Here is a 25,011-nt window from a genome sequence, read left to right on the forward strand (position 1 = left end):
TGAGTGTGCATAGAGTCAGTGGAAGATAGACCCAGTACAGATAGTCCGGGTAACCATTTAATGAACAATTTAGCAGTCTTATGGCTTGGGGGTAGAAGCTGTCTCGGAGCCAGTTGGTCAAAGAGCTGATGTTTCATAAATATATGGTTCTTACAGCCGTCTAACCTGCTGGTTTGTTGATTTTGACTAATATATCTCCATGGTCATCTAGTTTAGTGGTGATATACTGTAGGTCGAATAAGAATGCCTTAGTATATTGAATCCTGAGCAGTGATTGGCCCATTGCCAGGAAGGAGAGAACAGTGATTCACCCGTAGCCAGGAAGGAGTCAGGATGGGATTTCCTGTTGGCTCCTTTGTAGTGTCAGACAGATACAGGGCCCAGTGTGCCTCAGGTGTCAGTCCTGCAGTGTCTACAGTACCCCACCTGCTATAAGACCAAGGCCAGACAGTAGCCTGCACTATAGGCCAGACAGTACTCTCAGTACCCTCCACTGATTAAAAGAGACTAGAGAAGAGACGGCACTGACATTGACTGAGAATATCCTTTTGTAGGTCTATTGAGGCTGTTTTTTAATCAGGGATCCATTGATGTGGGCTTTAGAAGTAATAAGGGTCCTTTGTTTCTGAAATTAGTTTTTTTCATGTGGTTTTTATGATAAAAAAATAGGCTAAAGACACAGATACTTTACATCCTGTGGATTGACTATCAGAGGATGTCTCGTTCTGATATGTGAATGAGTGTCAGATGCCTGTGCTGTTGTGGCCTTAATTAAAGATGGATGCTGCAATGTTAGGGACTTTTTGGTCAGTTTTCCAAAATGATTAACTGGTCTGTCTCCATTCCTTCTCTCATTCTATGCTCTAGGATGCTCTTTGATCTCTCCTCTGGTTGTTTGTATCTTTACGATGTCAGTCACAACCATCCCTCTCTCTCTCTCTCCCTCTGATGACATCCCTCTTTTGAAGAAGGGAAAATGTTTGAAGCCACTGCTACTCCTTGATAAGAAGTTGAAATTCCACTGCAACAAGAAAAGGTCCTAAAACACAAAAAGCTACATTTTCTCTCTGCCATCAACACTCTCTCACACCTGAGCTAAGCCCACATCACAACACAAATCACCACTCTCCTCAAGACTTCAAAGTCCATTTTGAAGTCAAAGACCACGGCCAGGTGAGAAAGGAATCAATTCATTATTCATCTTTTGAAACCATTTAGTTTAAACCCATGTCATTTTGTGCCCCAAAGACAAACTACAAAGCCATGATCAAATTAACTATAAAGAGAGTTTGATGTCACAGGTTCATCTGTTGTGTTCTGCTGCCAGCCAGCCTCTCTTAAACCTCAAAGACTGCCCGGCCTGTCGTAGGTGTAGACCATGTCACACTGCCTCCGCTCCCTCTGCCCACTTCCTCCTCGCTCCGATAGCCATCGACACACAGAGCCTGCGGGCCTAGTTAGTGCTCCTTCCTGTATTTAATTAAGAGTGCTGACAGGTCAGGAGCGTGAACGTCCTCATGCGCCTCCTCCTGCCGTCCTCCTCCTCTCAGCTGCCCGGGACGCGGGTGGCTGCGTGTCAAAGTCCACTTTGTTCACCCACCATATTGGATCTGCCATGAAGCATCCTGAGCCAATGCCTGTCCCTACTGACCTGAGAAAATGTCTATTGAATAAAGTCAATGAAGACCAAGTCCTGCAATGACTGTTGCTTGTGCCTACATGTGTCTCTCTGTCTGTCTGCCTGCCATGGAAAGAACTGGAGCAAAGATGAGGTCAAGTTGTGCTATTAAAAATGTACTGTTATTTTGAACAAGATGATATCTCTGATCGACGACTCCCACCTAACTGTCTGAACGCAACTGCACTTGTTGATGTACCACTCAGACAATAACGAACACCCAGTGCCTGAGGCTGTACTCCACTCTGTCAGGCCATCTCTAACCCACAGGCCTCTACCCCCCACATCAACCATGACCCAATTACATTGGGTACAAAACATGTATCATATTAACAAACATGCACAAGTTTGAGGTGCCCAGGCTCCATTGATATTGAGTCTGTTCAATGTTTGCTTCTTCTGCAAACCAGCAGACAGTGGCCACTGGCCTTTGTAGCTCTGTGTTGCCAGAGAGAGATAAAGAGGGCACTGCGTTATCAAACTGTACACACAGAGCATGGGCAGGGGGTTTCTCTCTAGGAGAGGGTGGAGTTAGTTAGCCTGATTATAATGTTCCCATGAAAACAGAAATGCAGCTTGAAACTATAATGATTCACTAAGCCTGGCCATTTCCATGGAAAGAGATGGTGCTTTCTACATAGGCTCTCCTGCAGGGGGTTACAAAAGCGGTTAGTCGGGCGGAAGGTAATTTAGTGGTTAGAGTGTTGGGCCAATAACCGAAAAGTTGTTGGATCGAATCCCCGAGCTGACAAGTTAAAAATCTGTAATTTGGCCCCTGAGCAAGGCAGTTAACCCACTGTTCCCCGGGCGCCGAAGATGTGGATGTCGATTATGGCAGCCCCTGACACCTCTCTGATTCAAAGGGGTTGGGTTAAATGCGGAAGACACATTTCAGTTGAAGGCATTCAGTTCTACAACTGACTAGGTATTCCCCTTTCCCATTTAACCCCTCCAAAATAACTACCCTTTCCTGTTTAACACCCCTGTGTCATATACTGTAATTCACTACTACTGTACATGACCCACTGACATGCCTTACCAATCAATGTCAACAAATTCCAAAATATCTTAATAAATCCTAGAAAATAAATGTACGGTAATAATAATGATAAAATATATGCATTTTGGGCCTCCCGGGTGGCGCAGTGGTTAAGGGCGCTGTACTGCAGTGCCAGCTGTGCCACCAGAGACTCTGGGTTTGCGCCCAGGCTCTGTCGCAACCGGCCGCGACCGGGAGGTCCGTGGGGCGATGTACAATTGGCCTAGCGTCGTCCGGGTTAGGGAGGGCTTGGCCGGTAGGGATATCCTTGTCTCATCGCGCACCAGCGACTCCTGTGGTGGGCCGGGCGCAGTGCACACTAACCAAAGTTGCCAGGTGCACGGTGTTTCCTCCGACACATTGATGCGGCTGGCTTCCGTGTTGGATGCGCGCTGTGTTAAGAAGCAGTGTGGCTTGGTTGGGTTGTGCATGACTTTCAACCTTTGTCTCTCCCGAACCCGTACAGGAGTTGTAGCGATGAGACAAGATAGTAGCTACTAAACAATTGGATACCACGAAAAAGGGGTAAAAAATAAAAAATAAAAAAATAAAATATATATGCATTTTAGACTTTTACCAGAGATTCATATTGGACACCTGTTTAATCCCCTACCCAGTGTGGGGTCATCAGGTCTACCTACATACAGCCGTTTGAGTCCTGGGAAAACCCCCTCTACTAGAACAAGTTGGCTTTGTGAGATATACTGTAGCTTGACAGGTGAACAAGCTGAAAGCTTAAAAAAAAAAGAAAAATGATGTTGTAGTATTCATCATCAAAAGTTGTTGCCCTCCTCTTTCTCTTACCGATCTCATCTTCTTCCTCATCATCAACACCATCATCTCCACCATCACCAAAACAATTCCCAAAACACATCCCCCTGCATCAGTACGATGGGAAAGCTAGGTTCTCTCTGTCTAATCTGGAATAATGATGCAAATTATTTTTTTTTAAACGTCCAGCCAATAATTTGCATTTACACAAAGCAAAAAGACTGCCTCAGAGGCACTTCAATGACTGGGTTATCACATCTGAACTTCTATAGGACTGGCACAGAGTTAGATTGTAAGGGGCTGAAGTTTGGTATCATGAACACTGTTCACTTCAACTCCTGGATACATTAAGAGAATACCCTTTAAGATCCTTGTGTGGATAACTAGGCCTACACGATGGAAGCAGGTACGCTCATGGAGGGTACGGTACAGTATATTTTCTCATGTTTCATCTCAACATGGAAAGGCCTTTGTGCAAAACATTTTCAAACAATAATTGTTTATGTTTAGTGGCCGTATAAAAGAGCGTGGCTAAGTCCTTATTATAGATTTAATTGACGTTGAAGCCATGTTAGGTTACAACTGAGGAAAAACAACATGTATGTTTTGTGTTCTGATGGATTAGCCTATGGCATTTGTTCAATGCCTTAAAATATTTTGCTTAAGGTTTAGCATATTATATTACTGGTATCTGGTAACTTTGAAGTTTAAGCCACTAGGGCTCACCGTTAGCCAACTGAATAAATCTAAATGACATTTTCCATGTCAATATTTAATTTATTTCTCAATTTCTTCCCCATAACACTTTTTTATGGATCTGTAACATTTCTGAGTAGCAAGAAATAGCCTACCATTTCTTAGAATGACTGCTGACATCACTGTTATATCATTGATGTACGGCCTAGTATATCACTGGGGCCAAGCTTCCTGCCATCCAGGACCGATATACTAGACTGTGTCAGAGGAAAGCCCCAAAAATTGTCAAAGACTCCCAAGTCATAGACTGTTCTCTCTGCTACCGCACGACATTCGGTACCGGAGCGCCAAATCTAGGACCAACAGGCTCCTTAACAGCTTCTACCCTCAGTTATAAGACTGCTGAACAATTAATCAAATGGCCACCTGAACTATTTACATTGACCCCCCCCCCATTTGTTTTTATACTGCTGCTCCTCGCTGTTTATTATCTATGCATAGTCACTTCACCCCTACCTACCTCGACTAACCTGTACCCCCGCACATAGACTCGGTACAAGTACCCCCTGTAATCTAGCTTTGTTATTAATATTTAATTGTGTTACTTTTATTATTATTTCATTTGGTAAATATTTTCTTAACTCTTTCTTGAACTGCACTGTTGGTTAAGGATTTGTAAGTAAGCACTTCACAGTAAGGTTGTATTCGGCGCATCTGACAAATAAAGTTTGATTTGATTTTGTTTAGGCGTATCTTGCATCTCCTAGACTGTATTATCTAAAATGATTTTATCTGAAATTAAATCATATGACAGGGTGGGTTCCATCTAACTTCTCCCATGATCTCATGGTATGGAAACTAGAACATCACAAGGGATGAAATAAATCAGATTGGACAATGCCAATGCACGTTGTAGCCATTGTTAATATAATATCTCAAATAGGGACTTTCTGTATCATATCTTTTCTTTTGACAGTCCTGAGGAAAATATGCTGCCAAAAAAGTATTATTTTGTCCCGCAGCTCTTGCATAATATTCATGTTGTCTCATTTGAAACCCTGATGAAAAAATTATTACATTTGGAGCTACTAGACTGAGCAGATTTTCCTTTTCATTTGATTGTACAATGTGTCTAGAGAGAGAGAGAGAGAGAATATCCTGCCTGTAGGCTACTAATATATTGACCAATACATACAGGTCAAATGTTTAATAACATTATCATAACAATGATCACTATTTATATTCTCTGGATAAACAGGTTATGACTCTCCCGTGGTTTCTTTGCAGAATACTCCAAAAGAGTGTACCAGGGTGTCAGGGTCAAACACACTGTCAAAGACCTTCTGGCAGAGAAGAGGCAGAGACAGACAAGTGTTCCCAGGTTCAACGTGAGTTTACTTTTCAGGCTTGTCCTCTTTTGCTCCCATCCATTTTCTCTGTTTCGGTCTTTCGCTCCCTAGTCGCCTCTCAGATTATTTACATTCTGTATCGTCTTTCTTTCAATTAAACAATCAACGCGACCACCACCGACCACACAAAGGAAATACCCATGGAGAGAGTGTGTGAGAGAGTGAAAGTGTGTGCTCCCAAGAGGCTTCGGTTGACAGTAGGCTACATCCCTGCTGGGCTTTCTGTGGTAGCACTAGCAGGTCACCTATCAGAATCCTGAAATCAGACACACCTGCCAATGCTACTAGCCTTCTCCCCAGCAGATCATTTCAGACAAGCAAGCCATTGTTGGGCCCCAGGCAGTTAAGCTGAGGTTAGGCCATCTCTAAACCCAGGCCTAGATCAAACAGGGAAAGACAACAAGCTCCTTTCATCAGTCACCACCAAATCATAAAATGGCTGCTCGTTTTCAGTTGGGGACAGGTCAGTCTGATGACCGATCACAAAGAGCTCGACTCTTTTTCATTAACTCTCAATGGGAATGGGGACTGTTTAAATAAACTGATGTATTGTCAATTGACATATATTTGTATTCTCATAGATATGGTTGGTCATTGTTGGCTGGCTGAAAAGCTTGGTTCACGCACCTCTATGAAAATAGAATGCAGATACATGGTTGGTCATTGTTGGCTGCCTGAAAAGCTTGGTTCACATGTGCGTCTTATGACAGTTTATGTGAAACCATTTCAAATGGTTCATGCAGCAGAGCATGAGGGAATTTACCTAGTTCTGCTTTACCCTGTAATCATACCGTCCAAACAGTTGAGAAGAATAACAAAACCTGTGTGAAGGAGAATTTTGGTGGTGATTTGAATAAAATGGACTAACTGGAAGGACAATTGATTTATTCTAAACGGAATGATAGACTGGGGTCATTTTGCCCGTGCATTGCTACTCAGAGTAATTGGAAAATACAAGTCCATTTAACACTCATATATTTTTCACTAGTCAAGTGTTTAGATAGGTATGGTATAATTAAATAAACCAGTCCAACTCTGCAGGTGTGATGTCTTCTCAGTCAGTATTGGCTCTGTATTCTGTCTGTGCTGTAGTATACTAGTTTGTGTATCAAACACATTTATTTATAAAGCCATTTTTACATCAGCAGATGTCACAAATGGTTTATACAGAAACCAAGCCTAAAACCCCAAAGAGCAAGCAACGTGTACTCACTAGGGAAATGGCACTTGGAGGGGGTAGGGCACATCCCAATGGCGAATTGGCAAATTACATTCAAATTTTTACCCACAACATTTGCCTGCCTGCCCTCCATTCCGCCTCCTTCCCTCCCCCTCGGTCTCACTCAGTCTCTCCCATTCTCTCTCATGCTCATTGCTTACTTCCTCTCACTCTGTCTCACCGGAATTGTGCTTGATCCAAGTTCAGTGCATTGTTTTGCATAATGCGCGCACACACACACACACACAAGTGGTGCCAGTGTGGTAGGTAGTACTCATCAGTCTCTGTCTCACCAGCAGGCTGGGACAAGTAATTCCCAGGCAGCCTTTGTGCAGATGCCAGGTGAGTCTATTGTTGGAGCCTATTGTAATAATCACTATGGCTGAAGCTTTTTACCACAGCATACAGTATGTGGGGTTCATATGTAAATATACCTGCTCCTATTTAGCTCAATTGGTAAGAACATGGCGCTAGCAACGCCAGGGTCATGGGTTCAAGTCTGGCTGGGATCACATATACTAAAATGTATGGACACACAGTAATTTAAGTCTCTTTGGATAAAAGTATCTTCTAAATGGTATATATTATGGGGGGGGGTTCCACTGTTACACTGGAAGCTTCACCTCTAGACTCTTTCTACAGGATCCCATATGCTTCCTGGTTACTATAGCATGAGGAGGCCCCCCTACCTGACTGACTCAGACTTCAGCCCGTCCACTAAACAGTACTCCTCAGATCCCTACAGCTCAGCCCTGGGGGCAAAGGCCCTCTCCTTCGACCACACCTCCACTTACCCTGCCTATATTGACAGCTACTATACACCCGAGTCATTTGGGGACTACCGTGGTGCCACAGCCTTCTCTACCAGCGGAGGATCCCTCTTCCCCACCTCGTCTCTACCTCATCTGCTACCACCTCTCCCTGGGGAATCATCAAATCTCCTCTTGGTACAAACACATTTCACCTTAACTGCTATGGAGACAGTTTCAAAAATAATATAGAGACAGAGAGACAGAGAGTCTTCCTTTAGTGTGTCACAGTGCATTTGAGCTGCTGTCTTATAAAACGTAAAGGTCTCCCTTTACGGTCAAGTCAAGTGTAAGACCTTTAAGTTTTAAAAGACACCAGTCAGTCCTCAAATGCTTCTCCATTACTTTCATATTTGTTTTATCATCACAACCTCTGAGTATTATGTGAATACAGTAGATCTGTGTTGCTCTCTTAACCTTCCCCTCACTGTTCTCATATGTCTTCCCTCAAAAGAGAGACTCTTGGGAGCAGTCTGACGGACACTCAATGAGCCAGGATGAGGTCCCAGTGCCCACCACAGCCACCTCTGGCCTGGCTTCACCTGACACTGACAGCCCCTCCCTCTATCGGCTGATACCTGGCCGTAGTGGAGGATCCACCCTGTCCGGCTCCCAGCCCTACTCTCTACACCCCCTGGAAGAGGTGCACTACCCTGGTGCCTCGTACAGCCCCTCATCCAGCTACCCCTCCAGTTACACATATTTGACATCCCCGGGGGAGACTTCAGGGGTCAAGGTATCACCTGTGCCCTCAGAGGACCCTGGCAGTGTAGCCGTCACCCTCAGTGATGCCTCGTGGGCCAAGGATGACGGGACTGGCTCTTGGTTGCCATATGAACCCAGGAAGGCCTATTGATACGCATGGACACTGACTGAGACACGAACTGACATGTTGTTGTGGACATTAATGGATAGCTACAGTACAGTTAACTTCAGAGTCACTACCACAGAGAATGTGGATGTGGGTTTGTTATACAATATAATTATATACTTTGTATTCCGTTTGACCTGTATATAAACATTTAATTGTGCAAATGATAAAATACAGATATAAATCTTTGATTGGGACATATGTGTCTGTGTTTTATAACTCTCTGTCTGTCTGTCTGTCTCTGTGTGTGTGTGTGTTTATAACCATTTAAAAACATTATTCAAGAAGCTAGTATGAAAATGCACCATTAGGCCTACCTCTTTTGGGAGCATTGTAACAACATGGATGAGACAATAGAGGTCGCCTTAGACCAGGAAAAAACGCTTCTCTTTTTGAGATGCATATTTGAATATTCAAATACATACCCCACTATCATTGTTAATCGTTATGACGACAAGGTTGTACACTGTGTATATATATGCATCACAAAACGCAGAAGTAAATACAGAATAAATACAACGGACCTGTATTTCTGGTTCACGTCTTAGCCACGTTTGGAGGTCCTACCTCGTGTTTCGTTTGTTTCAATTGAGTGAGTTGATCCAGCACCTTGCCGCTGTCCACTGACTGAATCCTCTACCTGATCAGCTTTGCACTGCATTCTTCTCAGTTTTGTGTCTCCAAGCAAAATGTCGGGTGGTGAGTTATTTTATATTTTGATAACTGTGTATTGGTTGGCTGAAAAAGCATCAGCAAGTAAGTAAGTGAAATGAAATAAAATAAGTTGAGGACGTTGTTATTCTCATGCTCAAACTCATTTAAATGGATCATTGGCAGGAAATTAAGTGTAGCCTAATGTTAAGATTCGGTCGACAATAAGGCTGGCGGCATATTCACCAATTACGGATTTAAGTGCGCTAAAAAATTTAAGTGCGCAAAAAAAGAAACTACGCACATTGCGTAAAATGGATAGGCTATCAAACTTCAGCACCTGCGTAAATGCATTAGTGAGAAGGCCGCGGGAAAAGCAATTTTCCTATGTATAAATATACTCATTTCCTTGACACAGAAAAGCCAAAGGTCTACGAAGGTGTTCGGGTGAAGATCACGGTAAAGGAATTGCTGGAAAAGCGCAGAGCTCGTCAAATGAAATTGTCATCGGTAAGCTGAGATCCTTCGTTCCAAAACCAGAGAAAGAACACACATGCTCGCTCTCGCCATCATCATCATTTCCACTTTAAATAACTTTGCAAAAAAGTAACGTGCAGTAAAATATGATAAGATAAACTTCACAACGCACCTTTACTATGTGGTATATTAAACATACGATTTTGTGTAAAATAACACATTTTTGATATCTTACAGGAATGTGCAAACTCTTGGTATCAAGATGCTGTTGCCACACCTTCCTTAAGTCTGGTGCCAGAGCCAAGTGCACAACCCTGGCCCTGTGAGGACAACCCCAGTGACTATGGGACAGAGTGTCTCTCATTATACAGTGATAACTTCAGCTCGGCTCAACAGACTGAACCTGCAGCATACAGTGAACCCTGCAACTACACTCATCAACAGCCCTGGTCCCTTGGACATATATTGCACAGGGACTATAGGGAAGGACAGGTACGCATAATGGCCATTCACACAGTGATATCCTTTAGCTTCCTCCCCTGTTTTTTTTCCCCTTCTTAAATGCTTATGTGGTGGATCTAGCGCTAATTCCCTCTGTTCTAGCTGTAGGCTAATTGATTATCTTCCTAGATGTCTAGGACTGTTAAATAGCCTCTTTGAATGTTCCCAAGTCTTGAATATCTCTTTCAGAATGTGGCGCCTTGAAAGCGCCTTGGCTAAGGCATATTTGGTTGTCTGAAAGGACACACTACGACTTTTTAAATGCCGCAGCGAAGACTTCTCTGGAAATAGTGTAGTTTCGAAGCGCCACCGAACAGGGGTGTAACGTGTCTGGGAAGGAATGATGCTTCTGAAGGGGGTCTTAACGTCCATCAAGGCATCCAGCACTGTCAATCAAATTATCTTGAGCTGTCTGCATGTTGCCTGCGTGCAGACCACTAGATCCTAAGATAATTACTTTGAAGTCGTTAAATACAATGACTTTCCAATACATTTAGTAAGAAAGAAAACACATATCTACCCTACCATTAAAAAAACAGAAAGGCAACACAACAGCACATCAATATGTAAGGTTTATTGTTGTCGTGGATACAATCCCGAACATTCTACAGTGCCTTGCGAAAGTAATCGGCCCGCTTGAACTTTGCGACCTTTTGCCACATTTCAGGCTTGAAACATAAAGATATAAAACTGTAATTGTTTGTGAAGAATCAACAACAAGTGGGACACAATCATGAAGTGGAACGACATTTATTGGATATTTCAAACTTTTTTAACAAATCAAAAACTGAAAAATTGGGCGTGCAAAATTATTCAGCCCCTTTACTTTCAGTGCAGCAAACTCTCTCCAGAAGTTCAGTGAGGATCTCTGAATGATCCAATGTTGACCTAAATAACTAATGATGATAAATACAATCCACCTGTGTGTAATCAAGTCTCCGTATAAATGCACCTGCACTGTGATAGTCTCAGAGGTCCGTTAAAAGCGCAGAGAGCATCATGAAGAACAAGGAACACACCAGGCAGGTCCGAGATACTGTTGTGAAGAAGTTTAAAGCCGGATTTGGTTACAAAAAGATTTCCCAAGCTTTAAACATCCCAAGAAGCACTGTGCAAGCGATAATATTGAAATGGAAGGAGTATCAGACCACTGCAAATCTACCAAGACCTGGCCGTCCCTCTAAACTTTCAGCTCATACAAGGAGAAGACTGATCAGAGATGCAGCCAAGAGGCCCATGATCACTCTGGATGAACTGCAGAGATCTACAGCTGAGGTGGGAGACTCTGTCCATAGGACAACAATCAGTTGTATATTGCACAAATCTGGCCTTTATGGAAGAGTGGCAAGAAGAAAGCCATTTCTTAAAGATATCCATAAAAAGTGTCATTTAAAGTTTGCCACAAGCCACCTGGGAGACACACCAAACATGTGGAAGAAGGTGCTCTGGTCAGATGGCAACAACAAGACTTTTTGGCAACAATGCAAAACGTTATGTTTGACGTAAAAGCAACACAGCTGAACACACCATCCCCACTGTCAAACATGGTGGTGGCAGCATCATGGTTTGGGCCTGCTTTTCTTCAGCAGGGACAGGGAAGATGGTTAAAATTGATGGGAAGATGGATGGAGCCAAATACAGGACCATTCTGGAAGAAAACCTGATGGAGTCTGCAAAAGACCTGAGACTGGGACGGAGATTTGTCTTCCAACAAGACAATGATCCGAAACATAAAGCAAAATCTACAATGGAATGGTTCAAAAATAAACATATCCAGGTGTTAGAATGGCCAAGTCAAAGTCCAGACCTGAATCCAATCGAGAATCTGTGGAAAGAACTAAAAACTGCTGTTCACAAATGCTCTCCATCCAACCTCACTGAGCTCGAGCTGTTTTGCAAGGAGGAATGGGAAAAAATGTCAGTCTCTCGATGTGCAAAACTGATAGAGACATACCCCAAGCGACTTACAGCTGTAATCGCAGCAAAAGGTGGCGCTACAAAGTATTAACTTAAGGGGGCTGAATAATTTTGCACGCCCAATTTTTCAGTTTTTGATTTGTTAAAAAAGTTTGAAATATCCAATAAATGTCGTTCCACTTCATGATTGTGTCCCACTTGTTGTTGATTCTTCACAAAAAAATACAGTTTTATATCTTTATGTTTGAAGCCTGAAATGTGGCAAAAGGTCGCAAAGTTCAAGGGGGCCGAATACTTTCGCAAGGCACTGTATGAGGAGCAGAATTCTACAGTCTAAAAAGGTACAGAGGCTTCTGATGCGGCCCTTTTTGTAATTTATCCATTTTCTCGATTGACCGTGTCTTGTGCATGAAAAGGGTACAATTGGATGCATATTTTCTTGAACATCATCTTTTCATGTTTTGCAGGCCTCCTGGTCCTCATTAGAGACTTGGACTCCGGCCTGCACACCAGAGAAAATTAATCCTTTGGACACCCATCATCTCCCCTCCTCACTACAAGAATACTCAGACCCTGTGGATCCCACTTACATATCGCTTAATACAAATGTCACTCAATATGATACCTCTGTGTACTCAAACCCTACTGAATCGACCTCTACAATACAGTGGATGCCCTGACTTAAGTAGCACAGGTTATTATGGGTCAACTTTGGACAACTGTTATTATAAATGGCAAATGTCAAGCATGAGTCATGTTTAAATACAGAGTTTCTGGAGGGTGACGGGGAGATGGTGGCTGGCTGGGCGCACTCTGTTCTGTGCCCCATCTGGAGACCAACCTGAGGTTTAGGGCTGGCAGGGTCTACCAGCTGTGTGTGTGAGTGTATGAGAGAGAGAAAGTGAGATAAGGAACTTTTTTTATAGATTGCCATAATTATTTTTCAAGTCAATAAAATGAAACTGAAAAAAGGTTGTCGTTTTTGATCATCCAGAGCTGTAGTTTATCCAAATATGGTTTAGTATGGTTTAAAAACTCGTTTATCTATCTTTTTCCACATCCATCTATTCATTATATTTATATGGCCCAACTCCACCGACAGCATCGGTTACTGAGACGCAAAATCGGTTGTTAGGCTAAGGACCCATGTTAAATTTGCTGTCTTCTCAGTAGCCTGCCTCGAATATGTATTACGGTTTAATACAAACCATTCAAAGTAACGTAATGAAGTATTTTACCAATAATTATAATAATTTGTTATGAAATAATTCATGCGATGTAGTAATAATCATTAGTATTGTCCCTATGCTTCTTTGTGAGACTGTTTTTAAAACGGCGCTTTCTTTAGACGCAACAGGTGGTCAAGCGCTCTTTGTTTTCTTCCTCTGCACGTTGGTTAGCACTTCATTGCAGAAAAATAACAAATATTCATATTTTATACTCATGGAGCAAATTTAATATATGTTAAGGTCCTTCAAATAACTAGTTTCTGCGACTCACTTCACCTCTCTATCATTTTTCGAGGGATAACGTGGATGTTACAGTTTTGCTAGCGAACGTTAACGTCGTTAAGCGAGCTAGCTAAGTTCTCAAACACTCTTCAGCATGGACTTGTATCACGTTTTGGAGATGATAGGAGAGGGCTCGTTTGGACGAGTGTATAAAGGACGTAAAAAGTTCAGTGGCCAAGTGAGTATATGGTATATTGGGAAAATATAAAGTTACACACTGACCTTTCTGCTGTACGTTAACATCAGCTTGGTCTGTCATTAATAGCTTGTAGTGCTCCCTTTCATTGCGCATCCATTTTGTTTTGGTCCGTTGTAGGTCGTGGCACTAAAGTTTATCCCCAAGGTGGGCCGTTCTGAGAAGGAGCTGCGCAATCTCAAAAGGGAAATTGACATCATGAGGGGACTTGAACATCCGAACATTGTCCTGCTCTTAGACAGCTTTGAGACCGAAAGAGAGGTATGTAAAAGCTGTTGTCTTCACCTTCATATAATGTCATCACTTATACGTTACATTATTACTTAGTATGGAAGATACATGCCTACAATACATTTTAATTTCATTAATAACATGATGATAATGCTGTATATTCATGGCAGGTTGTTGTTGTGACAGAGTATGCAGAGGGAGAGTTGTTCCAGATCCTTGAAGATGATGGTAACTTACCAGAGAGCCAGGTAAAGCCATTGACTCATGATGTAGTAGGTTATTTCTCAACGTACTACAATAAGAACGACAAAGTACTGTAAAATGAAACCTATTATCAATCAAACAGCAGATATTCATGCATGTATTTTTCATCCTATGCAAAGGTCCGCGATATTGCCTGCCAGCTGGTCTCTGCCTTGTATTATTTGCATTCCCATCGGATTCTCCACCGTGACATGAAACCACAGAACATTCTGCTGGGTAAAGGAGGGGTGGTGAAGCTGTGTGATTTTGGGTGAGTATATTTGGTGCTGAAAGGACAGCCTTTGTGTTGAAGGAGAACTTTGTGGTGTTGAAAGCTGTGACATTCAATCTGTTAAGAAAAGCTCTGGCGAGGCCAAAAGGCCAAAACGTAAGCTTGAATAAAAATAGTGATAGCTGTTAGCAAGAACAGTGTGCGGGTTTCTCTTTTCTTTCAAGTATTCTCATTGTTACCATGCACCTGCAACAGACAGCTCAGATGTGCGAGTGCTTTTTTGAATTTTGATTCAATCAGTTATAGAAATCTCACTGATGAGGGTACACTCTTCATTAAATGTATGAGAAGAGGAAACTAGAGGAAACTCAAGTGGAGAATGATGCCTAATTATACCCTATAGCGAGTCTGTCTGTCTGCCTGCCTTTAACTGTACCTGTGTGTGTCCTATCCTCCAGATTTGCTAGAGCAATGAGTGTGTCCACCCTGGTCCTGACTTCCATCAAGGGGACGCCCCTCTACATGTCCCCAGAACTGGTAGAGGAGAAGCCCTACGACCACACAGCCGACCTCTGGTCTCTGGGCTGCATCCTCTATGAGCTACACACGGGGGCGCCACCCTTCTACACCAACTCCATCTTTCAGCTGGTCCAGCTCATAGTCAGAGACCCGGTCAAGTGGCCGGACACCATGAGTCAGACCTGCATGGTACTACAGAGTCCATGTTAACTCTGAATTAATCCAGTGTTTTACCTTGAAATACAAACTGAATCAGGCTACATTTCACAGTGACACTATAGTAAAACTAATAGTGAAACATTTAGTTTGTGTAATTCAATTTGGAATTGAAACTATTGATTTTAAGCTCATGTATATTAATTAAGATAGCATCCCATCACCACATGGCTTGTCTATAATCTTTCCATGCCAGACTTTCCTGAAAGGTTTGTTGACCAAAGACCCACAGAAGAGGTTGTCGTGGCCACACCTCCTAAAACACCCATTTGTTGCTGATGGAGTTCTAGGTAAGACCCTTTTTTTATTCTATATTTTACTTTTTATGATAGACCTTTTTAAATAACAGGCTTCTATAGTAGACATAGAGACCTCGTCTATTCCTTGTGTTGTTGTTGTCTGTAGTTCTCTCAGACCCCGTTGTGTCCAGCCCGCTGACAGTGGCCGCCAGCCCAGACCTGCAGGTGCTGAAACTCCAGCAGGCAGTACAGAAAGCAGCGCCACATGGTGGAGAGGGGAGGTTACTGCGCAAGGCCAGGGAACAGAGGGACAAGAGGAACAGACAGGTAGGTAGACTGGGCAAGGGCCCTCACTAGCTTTAAGCACCAGCTGTCAGAGCAGCGCACAGATCTCTGCACCAGTACATAACCCATCTGTAAATAGCCCATCCAACTACCTCATCCCCATACTGTATTTATTTATTTGTCTTGCTCCTTTGCACCACAGTATCTGAGGCGGCAGCGTAGCTTAGTGGTTTAGAGCGTTGGACTAGTAACCGAAAGGTTGCAAGATCGAATCCCCGAGCTGACAAGTCTGTCGTTCTGCCCACTGTTCCTAGGCCCTCATTGAAATTAAGAATTTGTTCTTAACTGACTTGCCTAGTTAAATAAAGCTAAAATAAAAAATCTCTATTTGCACATTCATCTTCTGCACATCTAACACTCCAGTTTATTAATTGGTATATTGTAATTACTTTGGCCTATTTATTGCCTCCCTTATCTTACCTCATTTGCACACACTGTATATAGACTTTTTCTACTGTATGTTTGTTTATTCCATGTGTAACTGTTATTGTATGTGTCGAACTGCTTTGCTTTATCTTGGCCAGTTTATAAATGAGAACTTGTTCTCAACTAGCCTACCTGGTTAAATAAAGGTGAAATAAATTAAATAAAATGAACACTTGCTCGGGACAAGTAAAAAATTAAAAATAAAAAAAATAGCAGACTAAAGATTTAAGTAAAAAAGTAAAGTAAAAAAAAAGTAAAAAAAATTACACAAATCTCTATCTTAAACAATATATTACTCTGATCAGAATGTCATCCGGATGCAATGATTTGCGCACTATTCTCCCAATTTCAGCAGAGCGCATCGGAGTACAATTGTTTTGCAATGACAGGAACGAGCAGTCTTTTTCAATCACCAATCACTGGTTGCACCAGCCCTTCTATGAGTTACAAATGGCGCAAATTCAACGACTAGTGGGGGGAGCAGGCGTATGGTGTTAAATTGGGACTACATCATGATAGGCAAAGAAAATATTAGCACTCTTTTTTTTTTAAGTGTCTCGGGTTCATATTGCACACACACTCTGCAGGCTTTTGGAGTTGCATATGCGTGAGGTTATTTAAGGTTACATTAGCAAGCTAAATGTTTCTTATCAGTGATAGATGAGACAACAAATAGATGAGCTATCACCTCCACTTATTTGCCCAGCTAGAGATGAATTAACCAAATACACAGACCGATTCAGTTAGGCTAATCAATCAATGTGGTTTTGTTTATCAGACATGTCATGGGTTTTTGGTTGGGAGTGAAGAGAAAAATAATCCACTTGTTGAGATGAGCAAACTAGACTAAGGATGATCATAAGCACCCACCTCAATTAAGCTAAAATTTTCCTGACCTAATTGCAACCAAATATCCAAATGGGGATTCAGTGAAAACTCAAGTCTGATATTGATTGATTTATCAAGACATGTCCCCCAAACTTGTCTCAAAGCATCACGATGGCGCTGTCCCAATCAAAACAGTGCTGAAATTATAATATCTTCCTATATTGCTTTAATTTATTAACAGTTGGTGGCTTTGGGAGTTTCAGAATATTTTATCCTTACAAGGTTATAGATAAACATATCTTCGTTACCTTGCTTTGAAGTAGCCTACCTTAGCCATTTGATCCCTGATTAATTGAATGAGGGAATTATTTTATAAAGACATAAAGTAATAGTTTTAATTGTAGTGTAGCAATATTTTATAGGCTACTTAAGGCACCCGAATGCTTCAGTTCGGCTGGTGCTTAGCCTAACCGAATGAGTGTGCGTGCATATTCCCTTAAAAGATCTTTGCTTGAAAAACTAGAACAAAAACTGCAATAGTAGTCTTTGTCCGTTTTGAGACGAAGTAGCCAGTATGCACTTCCTCAAAAGAGTCCAAATGAATTTAAGATAACTCAAGAAATCTGTCATTAATTTCAAACAGATGTTTGGTGCAGTATTTTTCTATTAAAAAATGTGCATGAAAACAAGTTGTCTCTCATTGAACGACAACACTTTATTGAAGAATCTCTACTGTTGACCAATCACTGACGAAGGGGCATAGACTTTTTGTGTGCCTGATAAGCCAAGAAAACCCTTAAGTCCAAAACAAACAAAAATGTCACAAAATGTCATCATAATAAATTCACGAACTCCACTAAACTGGGAAGCATGTGGACGCCTTTAGGGTGGCCAACCAAGGGAGCCTTGTTGTATTTTGATAGGCAGAATGTAGGCTAAAAAAACAGATTTTCTATGGTAATAATAATAATGATAATGCATTTTATTTTGTAAAGTGGTTCCTTGCATCATACAATGATGTAAAAATTGTGTTTCAAAAATCTGTCCTACTTGTCTGAAGGTTAATGTCAAACACTGTGTGCACAAAGTGACAGACAGAGCTGTTGAATCAACACACAGTATCAGGCCAGAAATGTTGTAAAAGTAAAGTATCATGTGTATCATAATTGTGTGTGTCGTAATCATGAACGTACATAGAAATGGAAAGGAAGGACAAGCTGTTCTATTCACTGTAACTTTAACACTCATACACTCTATGCTCAGGTGGGAAACGGAAAGACTGAATCATCTAGTCGGGCACTTTCAAGGACAGCACCTGTAGTGAAGCCCCTGTCCAAAGACAGCCTGGTGGCTCCCTCAGATGGTTTGGATCAAGATCTGTCACAATTAACCGCCAATCTGAGCCTTACCCCAAAACAGTCTGCCATTGAGATTTCCACTAACAGGTAAAATGTGGTGAGCCTTTAAAACTCCAGACAGTCTACTCCCCACAGACAGGTGTGTTCTATGAAAATGATCAATGGAAAGCACTCACACATCTGAGGGTTGCTTCTCCAGGTGCATCGTAAATGTTCAAAGCTTTGACAAAGGATGTCAACCTGAAACGTTACTAATTTATAAAAGTTGTTTATGTAAATGTAAAGGGGTTTCCCCCGTGTCCCTAGCAGGGGTCAGATTAGCCGGGACTACGAACAGGAGTTCCCCTCTGTGGAGGTTGGGCCCCGACAGGCCCTGAGGCGACCTGAGACTCAGGAGCGGGGTCAGGCCAGGACCAGCCTGAGTGCTGTGCGGCTCCACAGCCAGGTTAGTGTCACTGCTGCTGGAGAGAAGTGCTCTTTGAGTGACGAAGACACAGTCTAGGATAGGGTTTTGGGTTTCATGAGTTTTTCTTGGTTTGTAATTCATTGTTGGTTCTTTACTACTTTTTGTTAGGATGTTGACAGTGATGAGGAGTGGGAGAGGTTGGTCCAGCAGACCTCCGTTTCCAGCGGCCAAACCATTCAAATCATACCTCGATTGAAAGAGAAGTTGCTGACATCCAAAACCCTGGTAACTACTACTTACAGGCAACTACAGTAGAATCAAGTTAGTTGAATTCAAGTTGGATAGAAAAAAATGTATTTGGTGTGATTTTAATTCAATGACACTGTAAAGTGTGGGATGTCTTCTATGCTGGTGACAAATCCAATCTCCCCTCTAAGGATCAATAACGTTTATTCACATGTTTTCTTTGACATAAACCCTGTGGTTCTGTGTTCTTGGTCAGCTATTGGATGGTATCCTGGAGGGGGCATGTCAGATCCGTCAGCCACTGAAGGTCCTGTCCAACCTGATCTTGACCTCCGACTCAGAGGACTCCCATCGACTTAGACAGGAAGTTGGACTACCTCATTTCCTGTTCAACCTAGTCCAGGATATTGTGGAGAATCCAGTGGTCGTTAAGGTTAATTTGGTGATATTAACCAGTATTATTATTTTACCTTTATTTCAACAAGGAACACAGACTGAGACCAAGGTCTCTTTTACAGCTGGGCCCTGGGTATACATGTTATATTTTCATAGATCAGGACTTGGTCTTCAATAATCCAATGAGATTGTGAGAACTATTTGATGGCTGTTTCATTCAAGTAAATATGTGCCAGTAAGGACTGCAATGTTAATTTCGGTGGATATCCCCTCAACTGCTAACTCGCTTTTTCTGTCTCTCTCATCATGTTAATAATCTCCATCAGCAACCATGGAGTGTGACAGTACTGGGGGAAGTTATTGTTCTACTCTTGAACTATTGGGAGAAGCACCGTGACTGGCAACAAGCAGAGAACAGGTTTGTTTCTTTATTTCTTCTCCCCTCTTAGTGGTTTAACATTTTTGTATTTAGCACGTTTACATAGTTAGAGGTCATAGTTTAAAATGACAATGTTTAACAATATTTCAATGTCATATGACACAAAACCTTTTCTCACTGTAGACTGGAAGATTACGCCATGCCCTTTTTCAAGATTCTTCTTCGGCCTGACCCTAACCCATTGGCAGTAAGTATGAAACCACTCAAAGAAATGCAGTAGGCTAGTCGTGTTGAATTGGCTCTGGACAGACTCCTTTTCTCCATCTCTCATCTAGCCTCTGGCTGCAGCCATTCTGGCCATATTCAGCCAGTGTGGAGTCTCTGTGGTTGTTAGCATGGACAGGATCACTACCCAGCTCAACAAGCTTCTCTCAGACTCCGATGAGGTAGGCTATGACTTGCATAGCTAATGATTGTGTATGATTGAATGGTGTTATCTTTGTGTGTAAATATTTATACAAATTATTTGTATGACAGCTTTTTACTTCTAGAAATAGTTTTGCAATGAAAAAATCTACATGATTTGTTGTGTCTGACTAGACTGTTCCCTGAAATGTTCTCTCTCCCAGCCACGCGTCCCGTTACCATCAGGCTGGGGGTTCTGTGATGGCTTCTTGTCATTGGTTCTCCACACCCTAACTGAGGTTAATTGTGCCTGCATACAGATTTGTCAATAACAAAAAATATTTTGATCCATTTAAAAAAAGATCCCCTTTTATTCTCTGAATAGCATGAAAGTCCTCCGCACTCTGCTTCTTTGGATCCAAGCATTCTGCGCCTCCTGTGGGTGAAAGTTGGTACTTCACTGGAGAAAACATCAGCCAGAACAAAGTTCTGCTCCTCAAATGGTATAAACTACACTACCTGATGATGTTGGTCTCTCACCAACGTTGAACACAATGAAGAAGGCTAAAACCGAAACGTCTGTCTAATCTGTTTCCATGCCTACTTAAAAAAGACATTGAACAACAAACAATTATTTTCTGGAATTCTGTCTTATTGTTATTATTATTACCCTTCATTTTTTTTGACAAGTTTTAGGTTGAGCTCTCACCAATCTAATATAAATGGTTTCCATCTCCTCTCCCATCAGGACTGTATGTGTTCCTGTCCCTCGCCCTTTTTGTCCTTACCAGGGACCCGTACTGCTGTGTTCCCCTGTTCTCAGACAGCGACACAAACTGCATACTCACCCTGGGCCACCTGCTCACCACTAAATGGTTAGTGACCTCTCCATCTCTTTCTCGCTCTCTCTCAGTCTAGCTGTCTTCTTGCATAACACATCTTCTTATTCACTTGTGATTGTCCTAATAATACTTATAGCATATCAACAGTCAATCAATACCATACTGTTACGGTGGTGATATGTGGAGAGTGCCTCTTTTCCAGTGTTTCCAGGCCGTCTGACGAGACTCACGGCCAGCTTTGGGGTTGTGACTCCAGTGTGAACAGCCTATCAGTGTTGAGCTGCCACCTGCTGTGTTTCCCCTTTGCCCTGGACCTGTCCTCAGAGACCATGGACAGACTACTCCAGCTGTACCACAGCGCTGGCATTGTCTCTGGCCTGCTGCAGGTCAGGCTCTCCCCTTACTGCACCCTTACAAGAACATTGTTAAGCCTTTGGATGTATGAGTATATATTGACAATGTGCAAAGACCCCACTCTTAATTAATCTCCCTCTGTTGATATGTCTGTCTGACATACCGAGTGACTGATGCAATTTAAGACACCGCTTGCTCTAGTCACACATCCCACAACTGCTACTCCACCACACTGCTGTCTTGACACCATTGGGAGAACATTGTGTTGTTCAATGTCTGGTGTCTTTGATGGTTGAACTGGATTGTGTGTGTTTGTTTTTTTCTGTTCTGGATCAGGTTATCCAGTCCGTTCCTCCGTCTCTCCTGGAACTGCCTCTCTCTCTGCTATGTCGCCTACTGCTGTGTGACCCCGGCCGCTCTGTCCCCTGCTTCACAGCCGCCGCCAGGGCCCAAGGCTTCTTCTCTCCACCCAGCAGTGACCCCAAGGAGGATAGAAGAGACCAGGCCCCAGCCTCCAGGGTCAGGGACCAGGCTGGGCACCCAGTGTCTGTATCTAGGACTGCCAGCTCCCTTCTCTCTGACCTGCTAAAGCCTGAAAGTGAAGCCCTGTGGGGGTCGGCCGTGGAGCTCTTCACCCTACTATCCCAGGTTGCCCGCTGCTCCCCCAGGTCCCGACCCTCCACCCCTCATCTCTATCTGGAGCCTGCTCCCCTGCACCAGGCCCTGGCTCACCCAGACGACAGGGTCAGAGCTGCTGCCTGTAGCCTGCTAGGTAACCTGGACCCGTTTGCACCTCATACTCCTCCCTCCACCAGTGACCCACAATGGACCCGGCTGCAACCCGCCATCCTCAGAGACATAATTGGCTGTCTCCACGACCCCTCCACGTCCGTACGGAGGATGGCCTGCAAGGCTGTGGGCAATTGGCTGGGGCTTATTGGAAAGGCAGAGTTTAGAACACGGAGAGCCAATGAGAGAGAGAACAGTAGTGCCCCTATTACAGCCCGGGACAGGAAGAAGGGCAAGCCAGACAAAACTGTGTCCTCCCAGTCCCTGGTAGGAGACGGAGGAGACTCATCCACAACACTCAAACAGCAAGTAGCAGACCAGGGGGATGGAAGTGGATGGATGGCGGAAGCCAATTGGGCAACAACTGAGCTACTCTCCCTCATAGCGGACCCTGATGCCCTGACGCGCCGCCACTGCTGCGCTGCCCTGGGCAACATGGCTGCTGTGGAAGGGGGTGTGGCCTCACTGCTGGAGGGAGACGTGCCCCTTCTCCTCCTACAGGCCGCATGTACCGACTCCCAGCATACAGTCCAACAAGCGGCTGTTGCTACCCTGAGCTTATACAGCCAACAGGATGCACTACGACAGGTAATAGAGGGTGATATTACCAAGGGGTAGACATTGAAATAAATATAAGCACCATAGAATAGTTTAGTCACAGTGGATCAAACTTAATTTTGTTTAAAGAAAAATGGGTTCATATCCTCCATGAGATCTAACACACATTTTAAAATAAAATAAAAAAATAACTGGCTTGTTATCTAATTTAGAATGCAAATAATACTACTCTTTGAAGTGTTTATGTAGTTATTAGACTTTCTACATTTCTAAAACTTTTTCAGTGTGTTGAGGCCAGGCTGTTGTAGAATGTTATCCCCTCCGAACCCATTGCTTACACAAAAAGTTTTTATTTAGTCTTTCTATTATATAATTTATTGAGTTTCTTAAATGTTGCCATATCTCATGTCATGATCAAACACCAAAACTTTCTTTACTCACCATTGCCTTTAGTAATTTAACTCTGGATGCAACACTGCATGTCTGCTCACACACACACATTCACTCTCTTATCACTCTCATGCTTACACAGATACACATACTCTCTCACACAAACATACTCTCACACACACACACACACATTCTCGCTCTCTCTAACACATACACAAACTCTGTCTCTACTAAGACCATATTCCAACCTCTTTCATCTGTGCCTTAAGGCTCTGCTGTCCCTTGATGCACGTGAGAAACTTCGTCAGGCTTCACAGCATGTCGCACCTCCACAGTGTGACTACTGTCAGATCATCAAGCTGCTATGAAGTCCAATGCAGCGAGTGAGAGAATAGTGTGTATATTTGGTAAGATCAGACTTGTGGATCAGCCCGTCTGCCTTTGCCTTAATACCGGGATTCAATGTATAAGCTGGATGCCGGATGTTATATCCCCTACCCATAACTCATCTGTGCTGGTTGATAAAATTATTGCCATCAATATTTTATGTCTTTGTTTTAGAAGATAAAAGTACATTTCATTACATTGAGGGATTGTCATTTGTAATTTGGGATAGCTTGTTAACATGTTTTACTCTCTTGAATTGAAAGGTGCGTAATTGATTTGTTTAGTTTGGGCAATGTGGTCTGGACTTGTACGGTGTAAGTCAAGTTTTTTAAGTGTAATGTAATTTGTAATGCTTTGAATTTGAATAAAGTATGTAGTGTAAGCCTATCATAAATTGATAGATTTTGTTTAACTATGTAAAAAGGTAGTTTTCAAGTAATTCTTGACGAAGACTTTTGATTTGTTATGCACTGGTATTAATAAACCCTCCTGTGTGTAATGACAAGGGTTACATTTGTGATAGTTTGGCTCAAAAGCAGGTAAAACAATTTTAATAATTAGATAAAAATGACATGCACACACTATCAATGCATTCATTCAAATCATAATTTAACGAAGTATAATAACTCAATTGTAAAACAAAAAAACTACAGGTGGCCAAGTGAGCAAGTTTTCAGAACAAAATAATATTCTAAAAATCTGTTTATTTTGATTGCATTATTAAGATGTTGTCAACATTTAAATTAGCCCATTTTATGAGACGGAATATCATTCATGTATGAATATAAAGGGATTTAGAACATTGGCATTGCACATGTTGGTTGTACAACTTTCTTGCCAAAGTGCAGTTTGCGGCAATTACCAGGAAGAGAGAGATCATGTTGTGGATTTCCTTGTGGCACAAATATGCTTCGTATGATCCAATTCCATTTTAGATGGGCATAAGGTCCCTTGTGAAAATGTCTCAAATTAGTATTTGTCAAAGTAAATGTTTTTCCCCCAGAGTATATAAATCAATATTTGAGTGTAATGCATCCCCTTAAAACATAATTTTTGAGGAGATAAAATATATTTCAAATACTGTTGAACATTATATGCTTGATAACATTTGGTCCTAGGCTGTGTGATATAATGTGACTGATAGAGTCGATACACACAATTTAATATGTGTTTTTGAGTAGGCTAGTGCCTGATTTCGTGCTGAATAGGGCCTATATGACAGTTTAATATGTATGTAGTAACACTATTTTATATGTAAAATGACATGTTGGGATTTTTAGCATGTCATTTTTTTTTTTATATGTAGGTCTACACCACTTAACTTGTCTTCTTTACACAGAAAATGACACCCTCGAGTGAATACTGGGTCCATCTCACATGGAATGACTGGTTGCACTTTTTTGAAAAAATTTATAAATATATATGCTACAGGTATGTATGTCAAAGAAAATCCTGTCTTGTATAAAATTTGCTTGCC

At 42.2% G+C, this 25,011-nt stretch overlaps 3 protein-coding genes across 9 annotated transcripts; all 3 read left to right on the top strand.

The window, feature by feature from the left end:
- The first annotated feature begins 3,693 nt into the window (after positions 1 to 3,693).
- pou2af2b (POU class 2 homeobox associating factor 2b) lies at positions 3,694 to 8,694 on the top strand. 2 transcript variants are annotated; one of them, XM_021618980.3, is made up of 5 exons: positions 3,694 to 3,909; positions 5,472 to 5,572; positions 7,112 to 7,154; positions 7,455 to 7,759; positions 8,076 to 8,694. In XM_021618980.3, the coding sequence occupies exons 1-5, from the start codon at positions 3,885 to 3,887 to the stop codon at positions 8,475 to 8,477; spliced, it is 876 nt and encodes a 291-aa protein (XP_021474655.1). In that variant the 5' UTR covers positions 3,694 to 3,884; the 3' UTR covers positions 8,478 to 8,694. The 2 variants fall into 2 exon arrangements, with proteins under 2 accessions (XP_021474655.1, XP_090043185.1); XM_090187059.1 differs by having other exon boundaries at positions 3,694 to 3,894.
- Positions 8,695 to 8,874: 180 nt separating this feature from the next.
- Positions 8,875 to 13,010, top strand: LOC149980066 (POU Class 2 homeobox-associating factor 3-like). Its single transcript, XM_090187063.1, has 4 exons — positions 8,875 to 9,191; positions 9,562 to 9,653; positions 9,858 to 10,112; positions 12,506 to 13,010. The coding sequence occupies exons 1-4, from the start codon at positions 9,182 to 9,184 to the stop codon at positions 12,716 to 12,718; spliced, it is 570 nt and encodes a 189-aa protein (XP_090043189.1). The 5' UTR covers positions 8,875 to 9,181; the 3' UTR covers positions 12,719 to 13,010.
- Positions 13,011 to 13,148: 138 nt separating this feature from the next.
- On the top strand, positions 13,149 to 24,041 carry stk36 (serine/threonine kinase 36 (fused homolog, Drosophila)). Of its 6 annotated transcripts, none has more exons than XM_090187060.1 (20): positions 13,149 to 13,727; positions 13,866 to 14,006; positions 14,163 to 14,224; positions 14,360 to 14,490; positions 14,910 to 15,159; positions 15,383 to 15,476; positions 15,592 to 15,752; positions 18,288 to 18,469; positions 18,668 to 18,827; positions 18,957 to 19,073; positions 19,291 to 19,467; positions 19,757 to 19,848; positions 19,993 to 20,056; positions 20,145 to 20,255; positions 20,439 to 20,513; positions 20,600 to 20,717; positions 20,963 to 21,089; positions 21,259 to 21,442; positions 21,747 to 22,787; positions 23,417 to 24,041. In XM_090187060.1, exons 4-20 carry the CDS (start codon positions 14,432 to 14,434, stop codon positions 23,513 to 23,515), a joined length of 3,111 nt encoding a protein of 1,036 aa, XP_090043186.1. In that variant the 5' UTR covers positions 13,149 to 13,727; positions 13,866 to 14,006; positions 14,163 to 14,224; positions 14,360 to 14,431; the 3' UTR covers positions 23,516 to 24,041. The 6 variants fall into 6 exon arrangements, with proteins under 6 accessions (XP_090043186.1, XP_021474656.3, XP_021474658.3 ...); XM_021618981.3 differs by having other exon boundaries at positions 13,363 to 13,727; positions 14,147 to 14,224; XM_021618983.3 differs by having other exon boundaries at positions 13,363 to 13,727; positions 14,147 to 14,224; positions 18,692 to 18,827.
- Positions 24,042 to 25,011: the final 970 nt, after the last annotated feature.

The sequence above is a fragment of the Oncorhynchus mykiss genome, chromosome 10 (assembly GCF_057628025.1).
Source record: "Oncorhynchus mykiss isolate SJ-2025 chromosome 10, ASM5762802v1, whole genome shotgun sequence".
NCBI lineage: Eukaryota > Metazoa > Chordata > Actinopteri > Salmoniformes > Salmonidae > Oncorhynchus > Oncorhynchus mykiss.

Coding starts and splice junctions, on each gene's coding strand:
- pou2af2b (XM_021618980.3), top strand. CDS start 3,885: ATGGAAGCAGGTACGCTCATGGAGG. Junction 5,573..7,111: donor CAAGTGTTCCCAGGTTCAAC/GTGAGTTTACTT, acceptor TCTCACCAGCAG/GCTGGGACAAGTAATTCCCA. Junction 7,155..7,454: donor AGCCTTTGTGCAGATGCCAG/GTGAGTCTATTG, acceptor CTCTTTCTACAG/GATCCCATATGCTTCCTGGT.
- LOC149980066 (XM_090187063.1), top strand. Junction 9,654..9,857: donor GTCAAATGAAATTGTCATCG/GTAAGCTGAGAT, acceptor GATATCTTACAG/GAATGTGCAAACTCTTGGTA. Junction 10,113..12,505: donor GGGACTATAGGGAAGGACAG/GTACGCATAATG, acceptor CATGTTTTGCAG/GCCTCCTGGTCCTCATTAGA.
- stk36 (XM_021618981.3), top strand. CDS start 13,644: ATGGACTTGTATCACGTTTTGGAGATGATAGGAGAGGGCTCGTTTGGA. Junction 15,160..15,382: donor CCATGAGTCAGACCTGCATG/GTACTACAGAGT, acceptor TTTCCATGCCAG/ACTTTCCTGAAAGGTTTGTT. Junction 18,470..18,667: donor ATTGAGATTTCCACTAACAG/GTAAAATGTGGT, acceptor GTAAATGTAAAG/GGGTTTCCCCCGTGTCCCTA.